This window comes from Arvicanthis niloticus, chromosome 11 (assembly GCF_011762505.2).
Source record: "Arvicanthis niloticus isolate mArvNil1 chromosome 11, mArvNil1.pat.X, whole genome shotgun sequence".
NCBI classification, from domain to species: Eukaryota; Metazoa; Chordata; class Mammalia; order Rodentia; family Muridae; genus Arvicanthis; species Arvicanthis niloticus.
Window position 1 is genome coordinate 42717165 of NC_047668.1, and position 15633 is coordinate 42732797.

A 15633-nucleotide genomic window follows, 5' to 3' on the forward strand; every position below is an offset into this window, starting at 1 on the left:
GTCAGAGTGTGCTCAACTGTTGTAGGCTGTTGAAAAACAAGTCTCTATCAGGGTATATGGTTCGAGATGGCTGCAAAGTTGATAGCTGCTTTCTAGCCGCTTTCTACTTAAAGTTGGCTCCCAACAATCAGCCATCATGAAGCCATGAATACAGAACAATTCCACTCAAAAAGCAATCCTGGAAAGTAGAGATATGACGATAAACTAGCTAGTGTACTGCTTCGCACCTCAGAGTTTCTCTTTAAGATAGAGGTTTGTGATCAGCTCAGAGAAGAACCAACCCAGACAGTTTAAGATTGCATTCCTCGGGGGTGGAATTAGGGCTCAGTGGTTAAGAGTTAAGAGGTTAAGACTGCTCTTCCAGAGGTCCTGAGTTCAATTCCCAGCCACCACATGGTGGCTCACAACCATCAGTAACGGGATCTGATGCCCTCTTCCGGTGTGTCTGAAGACAGCTACAGTGTACTCACATATGCATTCCTTGGCTTTAAACTTTAACCTTAAACAAACAACTCCTGTGAAAATATTCATTCTCCACACTTGGTAACAACCTGGCCCAGTGTGGGAGCTGCTCTAAATGCCTGGCTGCTTGCTTTACTGTGCTGTTGCATTTCCTGTCACTGGAGAACACAGGCAGGGGACCAGGTCTGGAGCATCCCAGCAAACCACATGGCTGTCCCTAACTGCTGAGTGCCACGGCCCACATCAGCCTGGTAAGAACTTTGCTTGACACACAGAAGGGACTTTTCAGGGGCAACAGCCTTCATTCTCTCCAAGAAAAAGAAGTCTTCTGGGCTGCAAGGGAGCCAGCCAGACCTGCTGTCCCCAAGCATGGTGAAGACCCAACATCACAGTACTGTTCAGGGATACAGCTGCCACCCCAGAGACATCAGCACCCACAAAACTGCCCAGTTATGGGAGGAAGAGCAAAGGAGAGGGGGAGCTGGGTTGCTTGGGATTAGGGATCAAACAGAAGTCCTCAATGTGTCTTTTATGAGCTAAACTCCAGGCCACCTGGACAGTCACCCCTGTTGAATTCTTCCCATAGACCGGGTTTCACTGTGAGACTGAGTGTGACTCAATGCAGGGCTTAGGTCTACAAATGCTGCCCGGGTGGCTGGGAGACTCAACAATATCAACGACAGGACACAGTGGGCTCTCTGGGCTTTCAGAAGAAACATACATTCCTGCCCTGGCTAGTTTTACGTCAACTTAACACAAGCTAGAGTCGAAAGAGAGGAGGGAGGATCGGTTGAGAAAATGCCTGCATAGGATCCAGCTGTAGGGCATTTTCTTTTCTTCCTCCACAATCCATTAAAAAAAAAACTTTTTATTGATTTTTTTGTGAGTTTCACACCATGCACTTCAGTCCCACTCATCTCCCCCCCCCCGTCTCATATCCATCTTTGCCCTGCAACCTCCCCCCAAAATAAATGTGTATGCATGCGCGCACGCACGCACGCACGCACGCACGCACGCACGCACGGGAAATAGGCATAGAAAACATCTCATCCTAGAAGCTGTAATGTGTCACAGTGTGTCCCACAGTACATCCCTCTGTCCACACATCTTCACTTGCAAATGTTCATTGCAATGAGCCATTGGTGTGGTTCCAGACCTTTGGTCTCTGCGACACCATCAGTATTGGATCCCCATCAGGACTCCTCCTGGCTCTCCTGCTGTTGCCCTGTGCCATGGAGATCCTGCAGCTTTGGAACAGCAGGACTGGCCCTTTCATGTGTCCCAACCATCTGCAAATGATATAGATTTTGGAGTGGGCCAATTCAGAGCCCTGGATCTGGGCCCAGGTGGTAACTGAGGTGGTCAGAGCCCCAACTCTTCCTTTTCTGCACCTCCAGGGTGAGCTCTCCGGCACTGCTCCAGCTAGACCACCCAGTGCTGGCACAGGCAGGAGGCAGGTTCCGCTCTCCTGCTCTTGTGCCCTCTGGGCCAGCTCATCTGCACCCACACCTCCAGAGCCGTCTCCACTGTGCTGCCCAGTCAAGGCTTGTGGCCCATTCTCCCAAAGGCTGCAGCCTTCAAGGGGTTGGGCCGGTTCTCCTGCTCTCATACCCTTAGGGATGGATCAGCCCTGCCTTCACCATGAGGGACAGCTCCACTGTGCTGCCCAGACAAGGTAGAGGGCCGGCTCTCCTGAGTGCTACAGTGAGAGGGATGGGCTGGTAAGTCATTTTCTTAATTAGGGATTGATGGGGAGGGCCCAGGCCGTTATGTGTGGTGCCATCCCTGGGCAGGTGGTCCTGGGTTCTAAAACATAAAAGGCTGAGGGCTGGAGAGATAGCTCAGCTGTACAGATAGCTATTGGGTGCTATTCAAGAGGTCCTGAGTTCAATTCCCAGCAACCAACCACAAGATGGCTCACAACCATCTATAATATGGTCTGATGCCCTCTTCTATTTGCATGTAGGTGTACATGCAAATAGAGCACTCATATACATAAAATAAACAAATAAATCTTTTTAAAAAGATAGCAGGCTTGAGCAAGCCATGGGGAGCAAGCCAGTAAGCAATACCCCTCCATGGCTTCTGCATTGGCTGCTATCTACAGGTTTTAGCTATTTGAGTTTCTATCTTTACTTTCTTCAGTGACAGATTACGATGTGGAAGTGAAGCCAAATAAGCCATTTCCTTCTCAACTTGCTTTGGTCATGATATTCCATCCCAGCAATTAGAAACCCTAACTAAGAGGTGTCTTCACTTCATGCCCCTGGTCTCTTGTCCCTTCGTCTGGGAGCCTGAGTTCTCCACCAGGGGGCAGCACAGGCTTGTGCTCGAGTTTATCAGCGGTCCCAGATCTGCGAGCACGGAGCACTCACAATTTTCAGAGACCTAGCAGACACTGTCTCCCTCTCCCTCCCAGGGGAAGAGTTGGGCAAAGCACCTACCATCTGCACTCCACCAAGTGGCTCAGATGTCCTCGGAGGGCACACATCGGATCCGCCCCTTCCGCCCTATGCGCACTTGGCAATCTCCTGTTCCCTGGGCGACGGTCAACACAAGCAGGGCTGCAAAACACAACTGGGCGCAGATGCTGCTCTTTTCCACACCAGCCACTTTCTTTGAGCTCGAGTTCTAGTGGGGGACGATGCAGGAGCACTTTGTGCAGGTTATCCTGGGATAAGACGAATCTCAACCAGTCTTTCTCTTTTCTCTCTTCTCTCCCTCTACTGCTTCTCCAGTCCCCCATGGGCAGTCAACACACTGGACTTCCAAGAACCCGATCAGCTGGGTACAAACTTGCCCCTACCAGGCAGCTTGCCTCAGTTTCCGCCGCCCGGGATGGCCCTGCAGCAAGCAGGGCTCTCGCTGGTGGTTGCCAGGGGACCCTAGCCCCGGGTGTGCAGCAGGACCAGCTGTGGAGGGAGCTTGTGGAAGCCGAAGCAAGAGGCCAGCGGCGTTGGTGAGTGTCCTTTCGCTCCCCCCTTCCCTTCTCCCTGAGACCTCCCACACTTCCATCTGTCTTGGGGTCTGAGAAAGTGCAGAGGAAAGGGTTCAGAATATATGGAACGGGGGAGAACATGGAAGTAGGGTGTGAGAGAGGCCAGCCTAGGCCCAGCCTGTGGCTGAAGCAGCTGGGGCCTCATTCCCAACAGATAAGTGGGAATATAGGCATAGCCAGGGCTCTGGTCCCGTCTCCTACCACATAACAATCTCTCTGCCCCTCCTCTTCTGGGAGGAAGCTGGCAGCTGGAAGCCATGGCACTGCCTGGGGCAGGATGCAATCCTGGAGTGGGAGTTGGGGTGGGGAGCCTCCTTCGTGCTTTCATTCAGCGAAGGATACCAGGGGAAGCCCGGTAGGTTTGCCCAGGGTTCCAAGGGGGCCTCCCTTCCAGGACCCCAAGAGAAGCAGGTAGGCTAGGCAAGTATTACGACTCTGAGCTGTATGCCCAGTATGTGTTTGAAGTCTGTAAGACAAAACCAAAGAACGTGGCGTGTCTGAAGCCCAATGGGAAGGAAGATGGCTACTGAGCGACCACCCAAAGCTGTTGTGAAAGTCTAGATGAAGGTTTTCCAAATGCACACGCCAGTGGCTGCTTTTTTAGTTTCTTTTCATCCCTCCTTTAGTCTGGCTATCAGAGTCAGGGTGGCAGCAGTCACTCTGTCAGGAAGTTCATCCGCATAAGCACATGTCAGAATTTCCTTCTCCAAGGCAGAGTAATATTCCATTTTGTGAGTATACCACATTTTCTGATCTGCTTCAACTCTCACCGTTTTCACATTTTGGCTGTTGTTAGGTGTCCCAGCAAACAGGAGAGCAGATTTCCCTTTGAGGTCTGGCTTCCCATTTTTCAGATAAGTCTTCCCAAAGTTGGGAGGGACTGTCCTGTTTTTCATAATGGCTTCACTGTTTTGTGTTTCCACTAACACAAGAAATCCAAGTTCTCCCCAGCCCTGCTGATGCTCACTGATTGCTTTTGGTACCTCCCCCCACGCTGCCCCCATTAGGTGGTCAGAAGCACAACCCTAGGCTGTCAACTGGTGACAGTACTGCCGTGGAGCTGTCAAGCTGTGCAATCAGACACTGTCCCTAGAGAGATAGAATGGGATTAGAGGGTGCTCCCTGATGCTTTAGAATTGATTTCAGGTAGCTGGGGTGTCCTGGGAATATCTGGCAGCATCCATCCTCTCTGTTGGTTGTGGTGTGAGAACACAGGAGAGGCACAGACACAGGCCATTCACTTTCCTCCTAATGGCCTTTGGGGGAAAAAAACCACTCTGACCCCACAAAAAAAACTTTGTTAAAAATTACGCAAACTTGGTATTGGAGAGATGCCAATACCAAGATCAAACAAGGTTAAGATCACTTGTTTTTACCAAAGACCTAGGTTCAGTTGCTAGAACCTCCATCTAGCTGCCCATAACGCCAGTTTTAAGGAATCTGGCGCCCTCTTCTGCTCGCCACAGGTACTTCGCACACAATGTGCAGTACGCAGACTCATGCATGCATACATGTGCATTCTTTAAAAACTTGTAATATGTAAAGTTGAGTCCTAACATGGTGTTTTAGTTGCTTTCTATTGCTGTGATAAAACCCCATGACTAAGGCAGCTTATTAAAAAGTATTTAATTTGGGGCTCATGGTTCCAGAGGGATGGAATCTGTGATCACCATGGTGGAAAGCATGGCAGCAGACAGGCAGGCACGTTGCTGGAGAAGTAGCTGAGAGCTCACATCTTTATCCATAAGCACAAGGCAGTGAGAGCAACCGAGAGTGGCATGGGCTTCTGAAGCCTCAAAGCCAGCCCAGTGACACACCTCCTCCGATAAGGCCACACCTCCTAATCCTTTTCAAACAGGTCCACCAACTAGGAACCAAGTGTTCAAATAAATAAGCCATCCTCATAAAATAGGGACCATTCTCATCCAACCCATCACAAACAGTGATGACCAAAGCCTATAATCCCAGCAAAGGTAGTCAGGAGAACCCACCCAAAGGTCAAGGCTGCCTGGTGTAGCAGTATACACCTTTAATCCCAGCACTCAGAGGCAAAGGCAGAGGCAGAGACAGGCAGATCTCTGTGAGTTCAAAGCCAATCTGGTCTACATAGAAAGTTCCAGGCCAGCGGGACCACAGTAAGACCCCATCTCAAGTTAAAAAATGAGAGGAGAAGGAGGAGGAGAAGGAGGAGGAAGGGAAAAAGAAGGAGAAAGGGGAGGAAGAAGAAGAGGGAGGAGGAGGGGGAGAAGGAGGAAGAGGAGGAGGTGGTGGCCGAGGTGGCGGCCAAGGTCACTGTCAGCTACATCATGAGTCCTGAGCTAGCCTGGTCTAAAACAAATGAACAAATAAGGAGCATGTAAACTTGAAGTGCTAAACATACCTGGAGTAAGAAGAATGTGTGGAAATTACAAAAAAAAAAAAAAAAAAAAACGAGAAAGAAAAAGTAACTGGTCACTCTGTGTGCTGCTCCACAAATAAAGCATGGGCACTTGGCATTTATTGTAGTTACATAGCATTTTAACTCCTCCATGGTAATGTAAAGACTTAAAGACATAGTAGAAGTCAATTCTCAGGATATTCCAGAAAACAAACAAACAAGACACGGTCGAGCTGGAGAGATGGCTCGGTGGTTAAGAGCACTGGCTGCCCTTCCAAAGGGCCTGGGTTTCATTCCTAGCACCCACACGACAGCTCCCTGCTGTTCACTGTTTCTAGTTCTAGGGAATCTGACACGCTCACACAGACACACATGCCAGCAAAACACCAGTGTGCACTGACAAACACACAAACACCCTCACAATCCTGTGCTTTCTTTTCCAGGGCTGAGAATTGGGGTTTTCTGAAAGACTATGACCCTCTGGTAAGACAGCACCCCCACCTCTAGAAAACTGCCTTCAGTGTGGACATCTGTTCTTTCTCTCTTCATTTAACTAAAATTTTTGAGGACCTACTCTGTGCTCCGTGCAGAATAGAAGTGAGGAATAGAAATGTTGTTCTAAGTAACTAGGGGTCTAATGGAAAAAGAAAATATTTATATAGAACATTTAGAAAAAAAAAGTACCCAGTATTTGTTGATTTTATTAAAGATGTATTTTCACTGGGAGGTGGTGGCGCGTGCTTTTAATCCCAGCACTTGAGGGACAGATCAAGTGGATCTGAGGTTGAGACCAGCCTGATTTACATAGAGAGTTCCAGGATAGCCAGGGCTATGCAGAGAAACCCTGTCTCAAAAACAAAACAAAACAACAACAAAAAACAAACAAAAAACAAACAAAAAAACCCAAACAAACAAAAAACAAAACCCAACCAACCAATTAAAGATATATTTTTCTTTTTGAGGGGAGGGGAAACACATATATGTGTGTGTTTCTCTATGTGTGTGCTTGTATATTCATCGTAGGCGAGAAAGGGCAGTGTGGAGGGACAGTTTTTCATAATATGGTCGCTGGGAATTGAACTCTTGACGTTTGGAAGTATGAGCCTTAGCCCTTAGTGGCTGAGCTCTCTCTGCAGCTCTGCCGGTTTTAATAAAAATGAGACAAGTGAGCCGGTTGTGGTGATGCACACCTTTAATCCCAGCACTGTGGAGGCAGAGGCAGGCCGATCAGTGTAGCATTAAGGCCAGTCTGTTCCTAATAACAAGTCACAGGCCAGCCAGGGCTGCAGAGTGAGACCTGGTCTCGTGGTTCATTTACTGTGGAGGCGTCTCCCCTAGTGAAGGAGTCTGCTGTGTGTAGGAATGTGTGCCCAAGTCCCCTGAGTACATCTCTAGTCCGCCCTCCACTCTGACTGAAATGAATGGTGTCAAGATCCATCCCTTCTAGTTCTCATCCTGGTTTCCAGTTCCAGACAGGGATATGAGCACCCAAGGAACACTCAAACATAGCACACAGCTTCTTTATCCCATGAGGTGTGTGACCTGGGATGTCTCCTCCCCTCAGGGAAATAAGAAGGAGCCTCGGGAGCTGCCTGCAAGTGTGCCCTTCTTCTCAGACACCGTCCCCTGCTCCACGAGCCGGGAGGTGGGCAGCAGGGTGGACACACCCCTGGGGAGAGCCCTCAGCCACATGGACTTCTTCTTTGTGGAAGGCACACGGAAGAAGAAGCCAGAGGATGAGCTGCAGCCTGTGTAGAGGAGCTCTCAGGACTGGCCACAGCAGGTGGGTATGGCGTGAACAAAACGCAGGAAGCCCTTACAGGTGCTCTTGGCTCAGTCCCACACGGGGCATGAGGAAGATTCCAGAAACCCTCCCAGGACCACAGAACCTCAGACCTTCCAGTTCAGGACCCCAGAGATTCAGGAAAGAAAGCCCAGTGTTAAGGTCGGAAGCACGCTTAGCGAGTTCAGTCTGACCTCATAACCACAAGGTTGCTCACAGCTTCTGCCTCGGTCTGTCTGCGGGTGCTGGGGTACCTCGGGCATGTCTTTGCATGCAGATGCCCTTGGAGGCCACAGAAGGCATTGGATCCCCTGGAACTAGAGTTAGAGGTGGCTGTGAATCACCATGTGCATGCTGAGGATGGAACCTAGGTCCTTTGCAAGTGCTTTTAACTGCCGAGTCATTTCTCCAGCCCCAGTCTTCACTTATTTTTCTCGCTCCCAGACGTCTACTTGAATAGAAATAGCTGTTTGGGGGGCTGGGCGTGTGCTGGGTGGAGTAGTGCAAAGTATGCTCATGCCAGAAACACGTAGTAAAACTATACCGAGCCCCTAACAGTTACCCCTGTACCTATCCAACCCAAGGCAGGCATTTGATGGTCATGTGATACTGCCCCAGTATGACCTAGGCTCCTTCGGGCACGGGTCCAGAGCCCCTGCACTGGCTCCCAAGCCTGGAAGCACAGCCACTTAAGATGTTGTAGCCTTTCGGGCCAGATCACCTTCATAGGTATTTTTGTCACTATCCATGAAGTCTAGAAGCCATGCCAAACATTTGGACTAGCCTGGTCAATTCTCTGTGATGTGTGACTCAGGGCAGCAATACCCCTCTAAGCCTCCATCTCCAGTTAGAGGATGAACAGGGGAGGGGAAGAGACAGATCTCAAGGATATCACAGGGGCTGCTCTTCTCAGAGCGCATTGGTCAGCAGGGACCGTACAGTGCAACTCACCGCCTCCTTTCCCATGAACAGACCTTGGCTGCAGCATCACACCGGGATATCTTGTCTACATGTCTCCCAGTTTCTTGGACCAACAGGTGCCTGGCTGGGCTGGCCAACGAGCCCAGGCTGTTCAGCACCAGAGTACCAGGGCCAGCCGAACCAAGAGAGCCTGCAGACATACAGTATCTGCTTCACTCTGAAGGCCACAGCCAACCCCATATACCCTCTGCCTCTGCATCATCTTCAGGCTCTCCAAGAAGGTGCCTGCTTCTGACCTTCACTATCGCATCCACAGGCTGAGGGAATGGAGGTGGAGGGTCCAGCCACCAGCATCTTCTTTCTCTGGGTCCAGAACAAGGAAGTCTAGATGAGCCAAGTGGTACCAAATCTCCACAGCATCATGGAAAAATCTAGGGAGCTTCATCTAGACAGTCAAACAGGGCAGCTCAGAGCCCACAGGCTGGGTTGCACCAGGGGGTCAGAAGGGATTGGGCTGGGAGGGCCACAGCAGAGTGGAAAGGAGCCCCTTCAGCTCTAACCACTGCTTCTTTGAGAGCCCCTGCCTCCCTCTGCTCTGTGGCAGAAGCTGCCTGTCTACTCCAGTGATAAAGGATGAGTACCAGCATAAAGGCATGGAGTAACCTTTAGGTAACTTCCTATTCTAGAAATGATGAGATAATGTAGGAGGGACACATGAGCCAGCCTGAGGGCTGCCTACCCACCACACTTAGGACAATATGGACACCAAAAGGAAGGAAAGTAGGAAGCCAAGCCTGGCTTGGCTCTATACCCTTGACCAATGTGAGTGCACACACACACACACACACACACACACACACACTCTTAATAATTACATTTTTTTCAGGTACCAAACTCTTTTGTGGACTATAGAATGAAGAACAACAGAAAATCCCCATCTTATGGTTAACATAGTCCTAGCTAATTTAGGTATGGATTAGTAAAGGCCCTAGAACCATTTAGTTAGAGATTCATGGGGAACACCCCCACCCCCTCACCCCACCCCCATAGAAGGGTGGCTGACACGATGTACCTTCCAAAATGACACTCTGGAGACATCAACTGTGTATTCAAGGAGCCTTCCCACCAGACAGATAGCAAAGGAATACGACCTGAGAGCCGCCAGGAAAGGACAGAGACAAATCCTTGTCACTTAATGAACGACAAAGGGGGCCAAGGCAGTGACCCAGGTTAAAGGCTACAGTCCCAAACTTTGTCAAAGGGACTGTAGAGAATGGGAAATAAAGGTCAGGTGACAGATGGCCAGTGAGCTGCATCTGTGTTATAGTAAGGAGCAGGGCAATCACACTGGATGTTCACACAACCCAGCTTCCACAACTGAGCTGGGCCCATGTAACTGTGTATGGGCCCAAAACTTGGTCAAAGTTAAGTGTTCTGGACAAAATCAAACACATAACCATCCCAGGTTTTTTTGCCAGTGCTGGCCAGGGTTTTATATGATTTCAATGCAGCTATGGCTCTGAACATACAGTGTATATGTTTTGTAATTAGCAGGCTGCCACACCACACAATCTCAAGAGCTACTGTCTGAAACACAACACACAGGCACATATGTGCACATATGTGTACACATACATACACATGTGCACACACAGGCACACACACAATTGCTGCTCTACTCGCCCCCAGTTTCTTTCTTTCTTTCTTTCTTTTTTTTTTTTTTTTTTTACATTTATGAGTACACTGTAGCTGTCTCCAGACACACCAGCAGAGGGCGCTGGATCCCATTACAGATGGTTCTGTGCCACCGTGTGGTTGCTGGGAATTGAACTGCTCTAGAGGAGCAGTCACTGCTCTTAACCACTGAGCCACCTTTCCAGCCCCTCAAGTTTCATTTTAAAAAAAATGAATTTGGATTGCAATTAGAAAACTTTCCAACAAATTTTAAATATCCTTAAATGTGTTGTGTTGTTTTATATTACTTATTTATATAAAAGGGAATTCTGTGTATTGAGAATTATAAAATCAAAATGTCAGGGGCCTGGAGAGATGGCTCAGGAGTTAAGAGTACTTGTAGGTCCTTCCAGAGGACTAGGGTTTGGTTCCTGGCACCCACATAGTGGCTCATGACTATAACTCCAGTTCCAGGGAGTCCAACGTCCTCTTCTGGCCTCTATGGACACCAGGCGTGTATGAGGCAAAACAACCACATACATAAAATAAAAATAGATTTAAAAAACTTAAAAATAAAATAATAAAAATATCAGTCAACCCTAAAAAATGTTGAGAATGTTCTATTTTCTGTCCTATCATATTCAGCCAAGATTTAATTTATTATGTAAAAATGACACAACCATCTTGGTATGCAAGTCTGCTTTTAGCATTAATAAATTGTAAACTTATGTGTAAACCAAAGAATTTTTTTTAAAAAAGTATTTAATTTGTTATCTGCAAGTGTTCTATTTATACACTTTTTTTTTTTAAGTTCAAGGATTTTTTTAAAACTAGAGTTTGAGAAAAACAGGGCAGGCAAACTATAAATCTTAGAAAAGAGAAATCATGTCCTTTGTTTAGTAAGTAGCCACATGGAAGACAAGCAGCCAGTGTGGTGAAGGAAGTGGGGGGGGGGGGGCTGGAGAGCCTCTGGGGAAGTAATGGGACAAAAGTGTCTGGAAAAGCATCCTTCAGAAAGAGACATAAGGAAAAGCCCCAAGAAAGGTGTTCAGGCTAGATCACAAGCTACAGCCTGCTCACACATTGTTCATAGCTCTATATCCAGGGTCGCATAGGACCTTCTCAGTTGAGATAGGCTGTGAGTGGACAGAGTTCAAGAAGTCCTGGTGTAGAGCAAACACCTTTGTTTCCAGGATCGGTGCTGAGCACAGCACACTGGCCAGTAGCGTATGTGCAGTGCATAAATATGGACCGGTAAGCCATACGTGGATAAATGTCAGCTATTGATTAGCCTACAGATTTAGGGGGTTGTTTGCCTATATGGGATGTGGAGTCCTTTTATGTTAGCATTGCCTTAGCACTTAGCCTCAAGATGGAACAAACTGCTACCTTGTAAAATGGAGTCACTAAGGGCAAGGTTACTTGCTTACACAATATGGAGTAACTCAGAGCAGAGCTCACTTGCTGGCTGGGATCTCCATTCTTGCCTACTTTTCTTGTGAGCAGAACTGTCCACTAATGAGCAACATAGCTAAAATATGGGCTCACTGTGTGTGTGCACTTAATGACGACTGGAGGCAGGAAGGAAGGTGTGCTGGTTTACAGCACAGAATTGCACAGACTGGATGTAAGTAGGCGTTTGTGTGTGCATGTGCGTGTGTGTGTGTGTTCTGCCTCATAACCTAGTGATCTCCAGAGGTGGGGAAAATGACCCCCTGTTCCAGTCTTGTGCCTAAAGGGTGTCCAGGTTCCCTCCCAGTTGCGTGTTTCTCCTGAGGAGATATACAGAGGCATCAACTCTCCCCAGCTAGGGCTCCAACAGACTGAAGAATCAATCCCATCCAAGTGCAGCTTTGGTCAACCAATGAGTTTATTGGGATTGTTTACTGAAACGGAAGTGATACAGGCACCTGGCACCACCCTGCATGGGTAATGACTCAGGAAAGAAAACTGCAGTCAGGTTGTCAGCTTCCCTCCCTCCATGCAACTCAGAGAAAGCTACTCTTTACAGTTTATAAACACTGCAGAGGAGAGGGACCTTGTAACAGTTCCACTACCCCACCTCCCAAGGGCATGCTAATGGACCCTGAGGTCTCCAGCCAGTGATCACAATTGCCCTCATTCCAGAGAGAGCAGGATCCAACCAGGGGAAACAGCAATGCACCACAACATCCCCTATTAACTCTTTTGAGGACCTGAATTAAATCCCCAAAACCCACCTTAAAAAGAGAAAATTGGGGGTGGAGAAGGGGTGGACAGTACTGGAGGAATGACACTTGAGGTTGTCCATTGGTTTAAGCAAGCATGCACTCACACGCTCTTGCACAGGCCAACAACAACAAAACCTAATAAAATAAAAAGAGGAGGCAAGGTTGGAAAGAGAGGGCTCTCAGAGGGTACGATGAAACAAGCTTGTAATCCCAGCATTTGCCAAAAGATGGTGGGAAAATCAGTACTTTAAAGCCAACATGTGTCCTGTGACCCTGTCTCAAACCACATAATAAATGGCCTGGTGCAGTGTCACACACTTGAAATCTTAGCACTTGGAAAGAGGAAGTAGGAGGATCCGAAGTTGAAGGCTGGCTTAGACAAAACACACACACACACACACACACACACACACTGAATTCAAGGCCAGTCTGCATTTGCAATGAGACCCTGTTTCAACAAAACAAAACAAAACAGGAAAACAAGCCTCTGAGCATACGGAGCAAGGTCACTGAGATTAGCCTCCCAACAAGCAGAAGGCTAGCTATTTTTGTGTGGCTGGGTTTCAGAGGACTCACCGAGACTCACTCAGGCTTTTCTAGGCCTGTAAGACTAGAAGGATGCTGATAAGGTTGGACTAAGGGCTTTAAAAGTTTTAATTTCTTTTCTTTCTTTCTTTCTTTCTTTCTTTCTTTCTTTCTTTCTTTCTTTCTTTCTTTCTTTCTTTTTCTTTAAATGTGTGAAGTTTTAATTTCTAAAGGAAAAAAAAAAAGATAATTTGTAGAGAGTGGAAAATCTCAACAGAATATCCTCGGGGTTAGGCCCTGGGCCCATCCAACCACGGAGGAGGCTAGTCTGTTCCGGCGTTTCCACTCCGTTAGGAGGATCACTCGTGGGTGTAATCCGGAAAGTGAATCAGCAGTTGGCAGAGCCTGGCAGGGCAGAGCAGAACCACCGCCCTGGGGCTGGGAGGACCGGGAGCGGAGCAGACCCTGGGCAGTGCGCACCCAGAGGAGAGCACAGCAGAGCGGTAGCATCCGGAGGCAAGCAGACTCCCGGAGGGGTGTACTTGGAGCCCAGAGCGGTGCTCTCAGAGTGGAGCAGACTCCTGGACGGAGCGCACTAGCAGTGCAGCAGCTCGGGGCGTGGTCGAGGCGGGGCCGGGCCAGCGGGAAGGCGGAAGGACTCTTTGGACTTTGAGCCTCCGGTTCTCACCGATAAGATCCCGGAGATCCCTGGCCCGGCACGCCCGAGACTGCAGAATGGAGGCCGGGCTGCTATGGTTCTGCAACTGGAGTACGCTGGGCGTGTGCGCCTTACTCAAGCTGCCGCAGATATACGCGCAGCTGGCGGCGCGCAGCGCGCGGGGCATCAGCCTCCCTAGTTTACTTTTGGAGCTGGCCGGGTAAGGTCCCGGGAGGCCTGCGAGGAATTGGGAGCCCTGGAAACCAAGGGTTAACTCGGGGTTGGGGGGGGGGGGGGAGGAATCAGGGCTAGGAGGTGCTTACTCGGGCGCTCCCACCCACCTCCCCTGCTTCTTCCCAAATCCCAGGATTTGCCTGAGCATGCTCATTTTATAGATTCAGCCAAGTCAGCGCGCGCGCGCACACGCACGCACACACACACATACACACACACACACACACACACACACACACACACACACACACACACACACACACACGTCCTTAACGACAACCTTTTGGCTGCGGGCAAAACCATTTGCACCTTCAGTCTCTTACTATCCCTAACCTCACCGGCACCACTCACATTTCTTTCTTGCCTCGACTCCTGCCTGCAAATCAGGTGTTCATCTATTTGAGTTACAAGATTTGATGATTCCATGTGGGGAGAAAGATGGGGAACTTGGGCCGACGTTTGAAAATTGGGCTGGGGTCCAACCAGTAGGGATGGGCTGTGACTGCTGCAGGAGCCAAGTTCTCGGGGTAGCCTTGGCTATGTAGTTAAGAGTAAGGAGCAAAGTTGTAAAACTTTGGTTGGAAAAAGCAAACGGAAAACACGTCCCATGATCTTGCACCAGGCTGAGCCCTCGGTTTGACACCAGCACCCCGCGGTCACCCAATGGTCCTGTTTCCATTCGGTGGGTCGCGCCCAATCTGATAGAATTGGGGGCGGGGGTGTGTGGTGCTTCAAGGTGTACCTTTCCAGGGATGCTTGATGGTAGGCAGGGCTCTGGAGGGTCTCTAATCCGTTGGCTGCATAGAACAAGGGCATTTCAGAGAAGGGAGAGACTGTGAGGGTAAGGCAGAAGTGACAGCCTGGCTGGGGCAGAGGATGCGGGTGTGAAGTCAGGAGAGCTATTTGACCTCTGGTTTGCTAAGTTCTTCATGGGCATCTGAAGCTGAGGCTTCAGGGTACAGGACTGATTAGAAAGCTCAGGGATGCCTACAGAGTGCCAACCCAACATCTTGTACTCTGCCTATAGCTACCTCTTTGCTGCCTGGCTTTAAACACGTAAACTTAACCAGAAATGGTCTCAAATCCAACAAGCTGACCCCAGTAGAAAACAGTTCTGACTATGGAATGTTCCCCGGGATCCGGAAGGGTCTTGCAGTCGATAGTGGTGTAGATAGTAGGCTTTCTGGAACTCCCAAAGGTCTCCTTTCCTTCCCTCGAGGTTTGACAGGGTTAAGACCAGCTGTGGTCAGAAGGCACGAGTATGCTCCACCACTGAAATCTAGTAGTTATTTATCCCTACTTCCGCCAGCAGTTTACTACAATGGTTCCTAGTTCGTGAGAACTTTCTGAAGGTCCTTCTGGGGCCCCTATACGCATTCCTTCTTTAATCCTCAAGCAGTTCAAATTGTTTTAATCCAGAGGTAGGAACAATAGGAATAGGAGGGGCAACCTAGTGGGATCCAGTCGGTCTACATTCTGACTCCTCCCTCCCTTCTTCAGCTCCCTTTCCCCTCCTTCTCCCTACATGGCTAGGGTGGTCACTACAGTTCTGCTTCCCTTCTGGGCCTTGCTTGCCTACCTGCCTGCCACTCACTAGCCAGATGGTCTTTAAGGGCTCAGGAAGATGCTAAAGGGCACCACTGTCAAACCAGCATGCATATTCCAGGGATTATGTCATGGAGGCATAAGGCATCCTTAGATTTCAACCTGAGAGCTAAAACTCTAAAATCATGATTTGAAGGAATTGGATCTTGGGCAGAGCCTACTTTAATGACACCACAGACACCATGC

General features: G+C 49.0%; 2 protein-coding genes across 6 annotated transcripts in view; both read left to right on the forward strand.

Moving 5' to 3' along the window:
• The first annotated feature begins 2854 nt into the window (after positions 1 to 2854).
• On the forward strand, positions 2855 to 10959 carry Cimip5 (ciliary microtubule inner protein 5). 2 transcript variants are annotated; one of them, XM_034513785.2, is made up of 4 exons: positions 2855 to 3421; positions 6281 to 6320; positions 7402 to 7620; positions 8593 to 8730. In XM_034513785.2, the coding sequence occupies exons 1-3, from the start codon at positions 3207 to 3209 to the stop codon at positions 7591 to 7593; spliced, it is 447 nt and encodes a 148-aa protein (XP_034369676.1). In that variant the 5' UTR covers positions 2855 to 3206; the 3' UTR covers positions 7594 to 7620; positions 8593 to 8730. The 2 variants fall into 2 exon arrangements, with proteins under 2 accessions (XP_034369676.1, XP_076798208.1); XM_076942093.1 differs by lacking the exon at positions 6281 to 6320 and having other exon boundaries at positions 2859 to 3421; positions 8593 to 10959.
• Positions 10960 to 13337: 2378 nt separating this feature from the next.
• The window catches only part of Slc66a3 (solute carrier family 66 member 3), a 30165-nt gene continuing 27869 nt past the window's right edge, over positions 13338 to 15633 (forward strand). The window contains exon 1 of one of the 4 annotated variants that reach the window (XM_076942094.1): positions 13338 to 13828. In XM_076942094.1, the coding sequence (XP_076798209.1) occupies positions 13686 to 13828 (143 nt within the window). In that variant the 5' untranslated portion in view covers positions 13338 to 13685. The remainder of the gene's footprint in view (positions 13829 to 15633) is intronic. The other 3 variants (XM_076942095.1, XM_034514550.2, XM_034514547.2) reach the window with 3 other exon arrangements.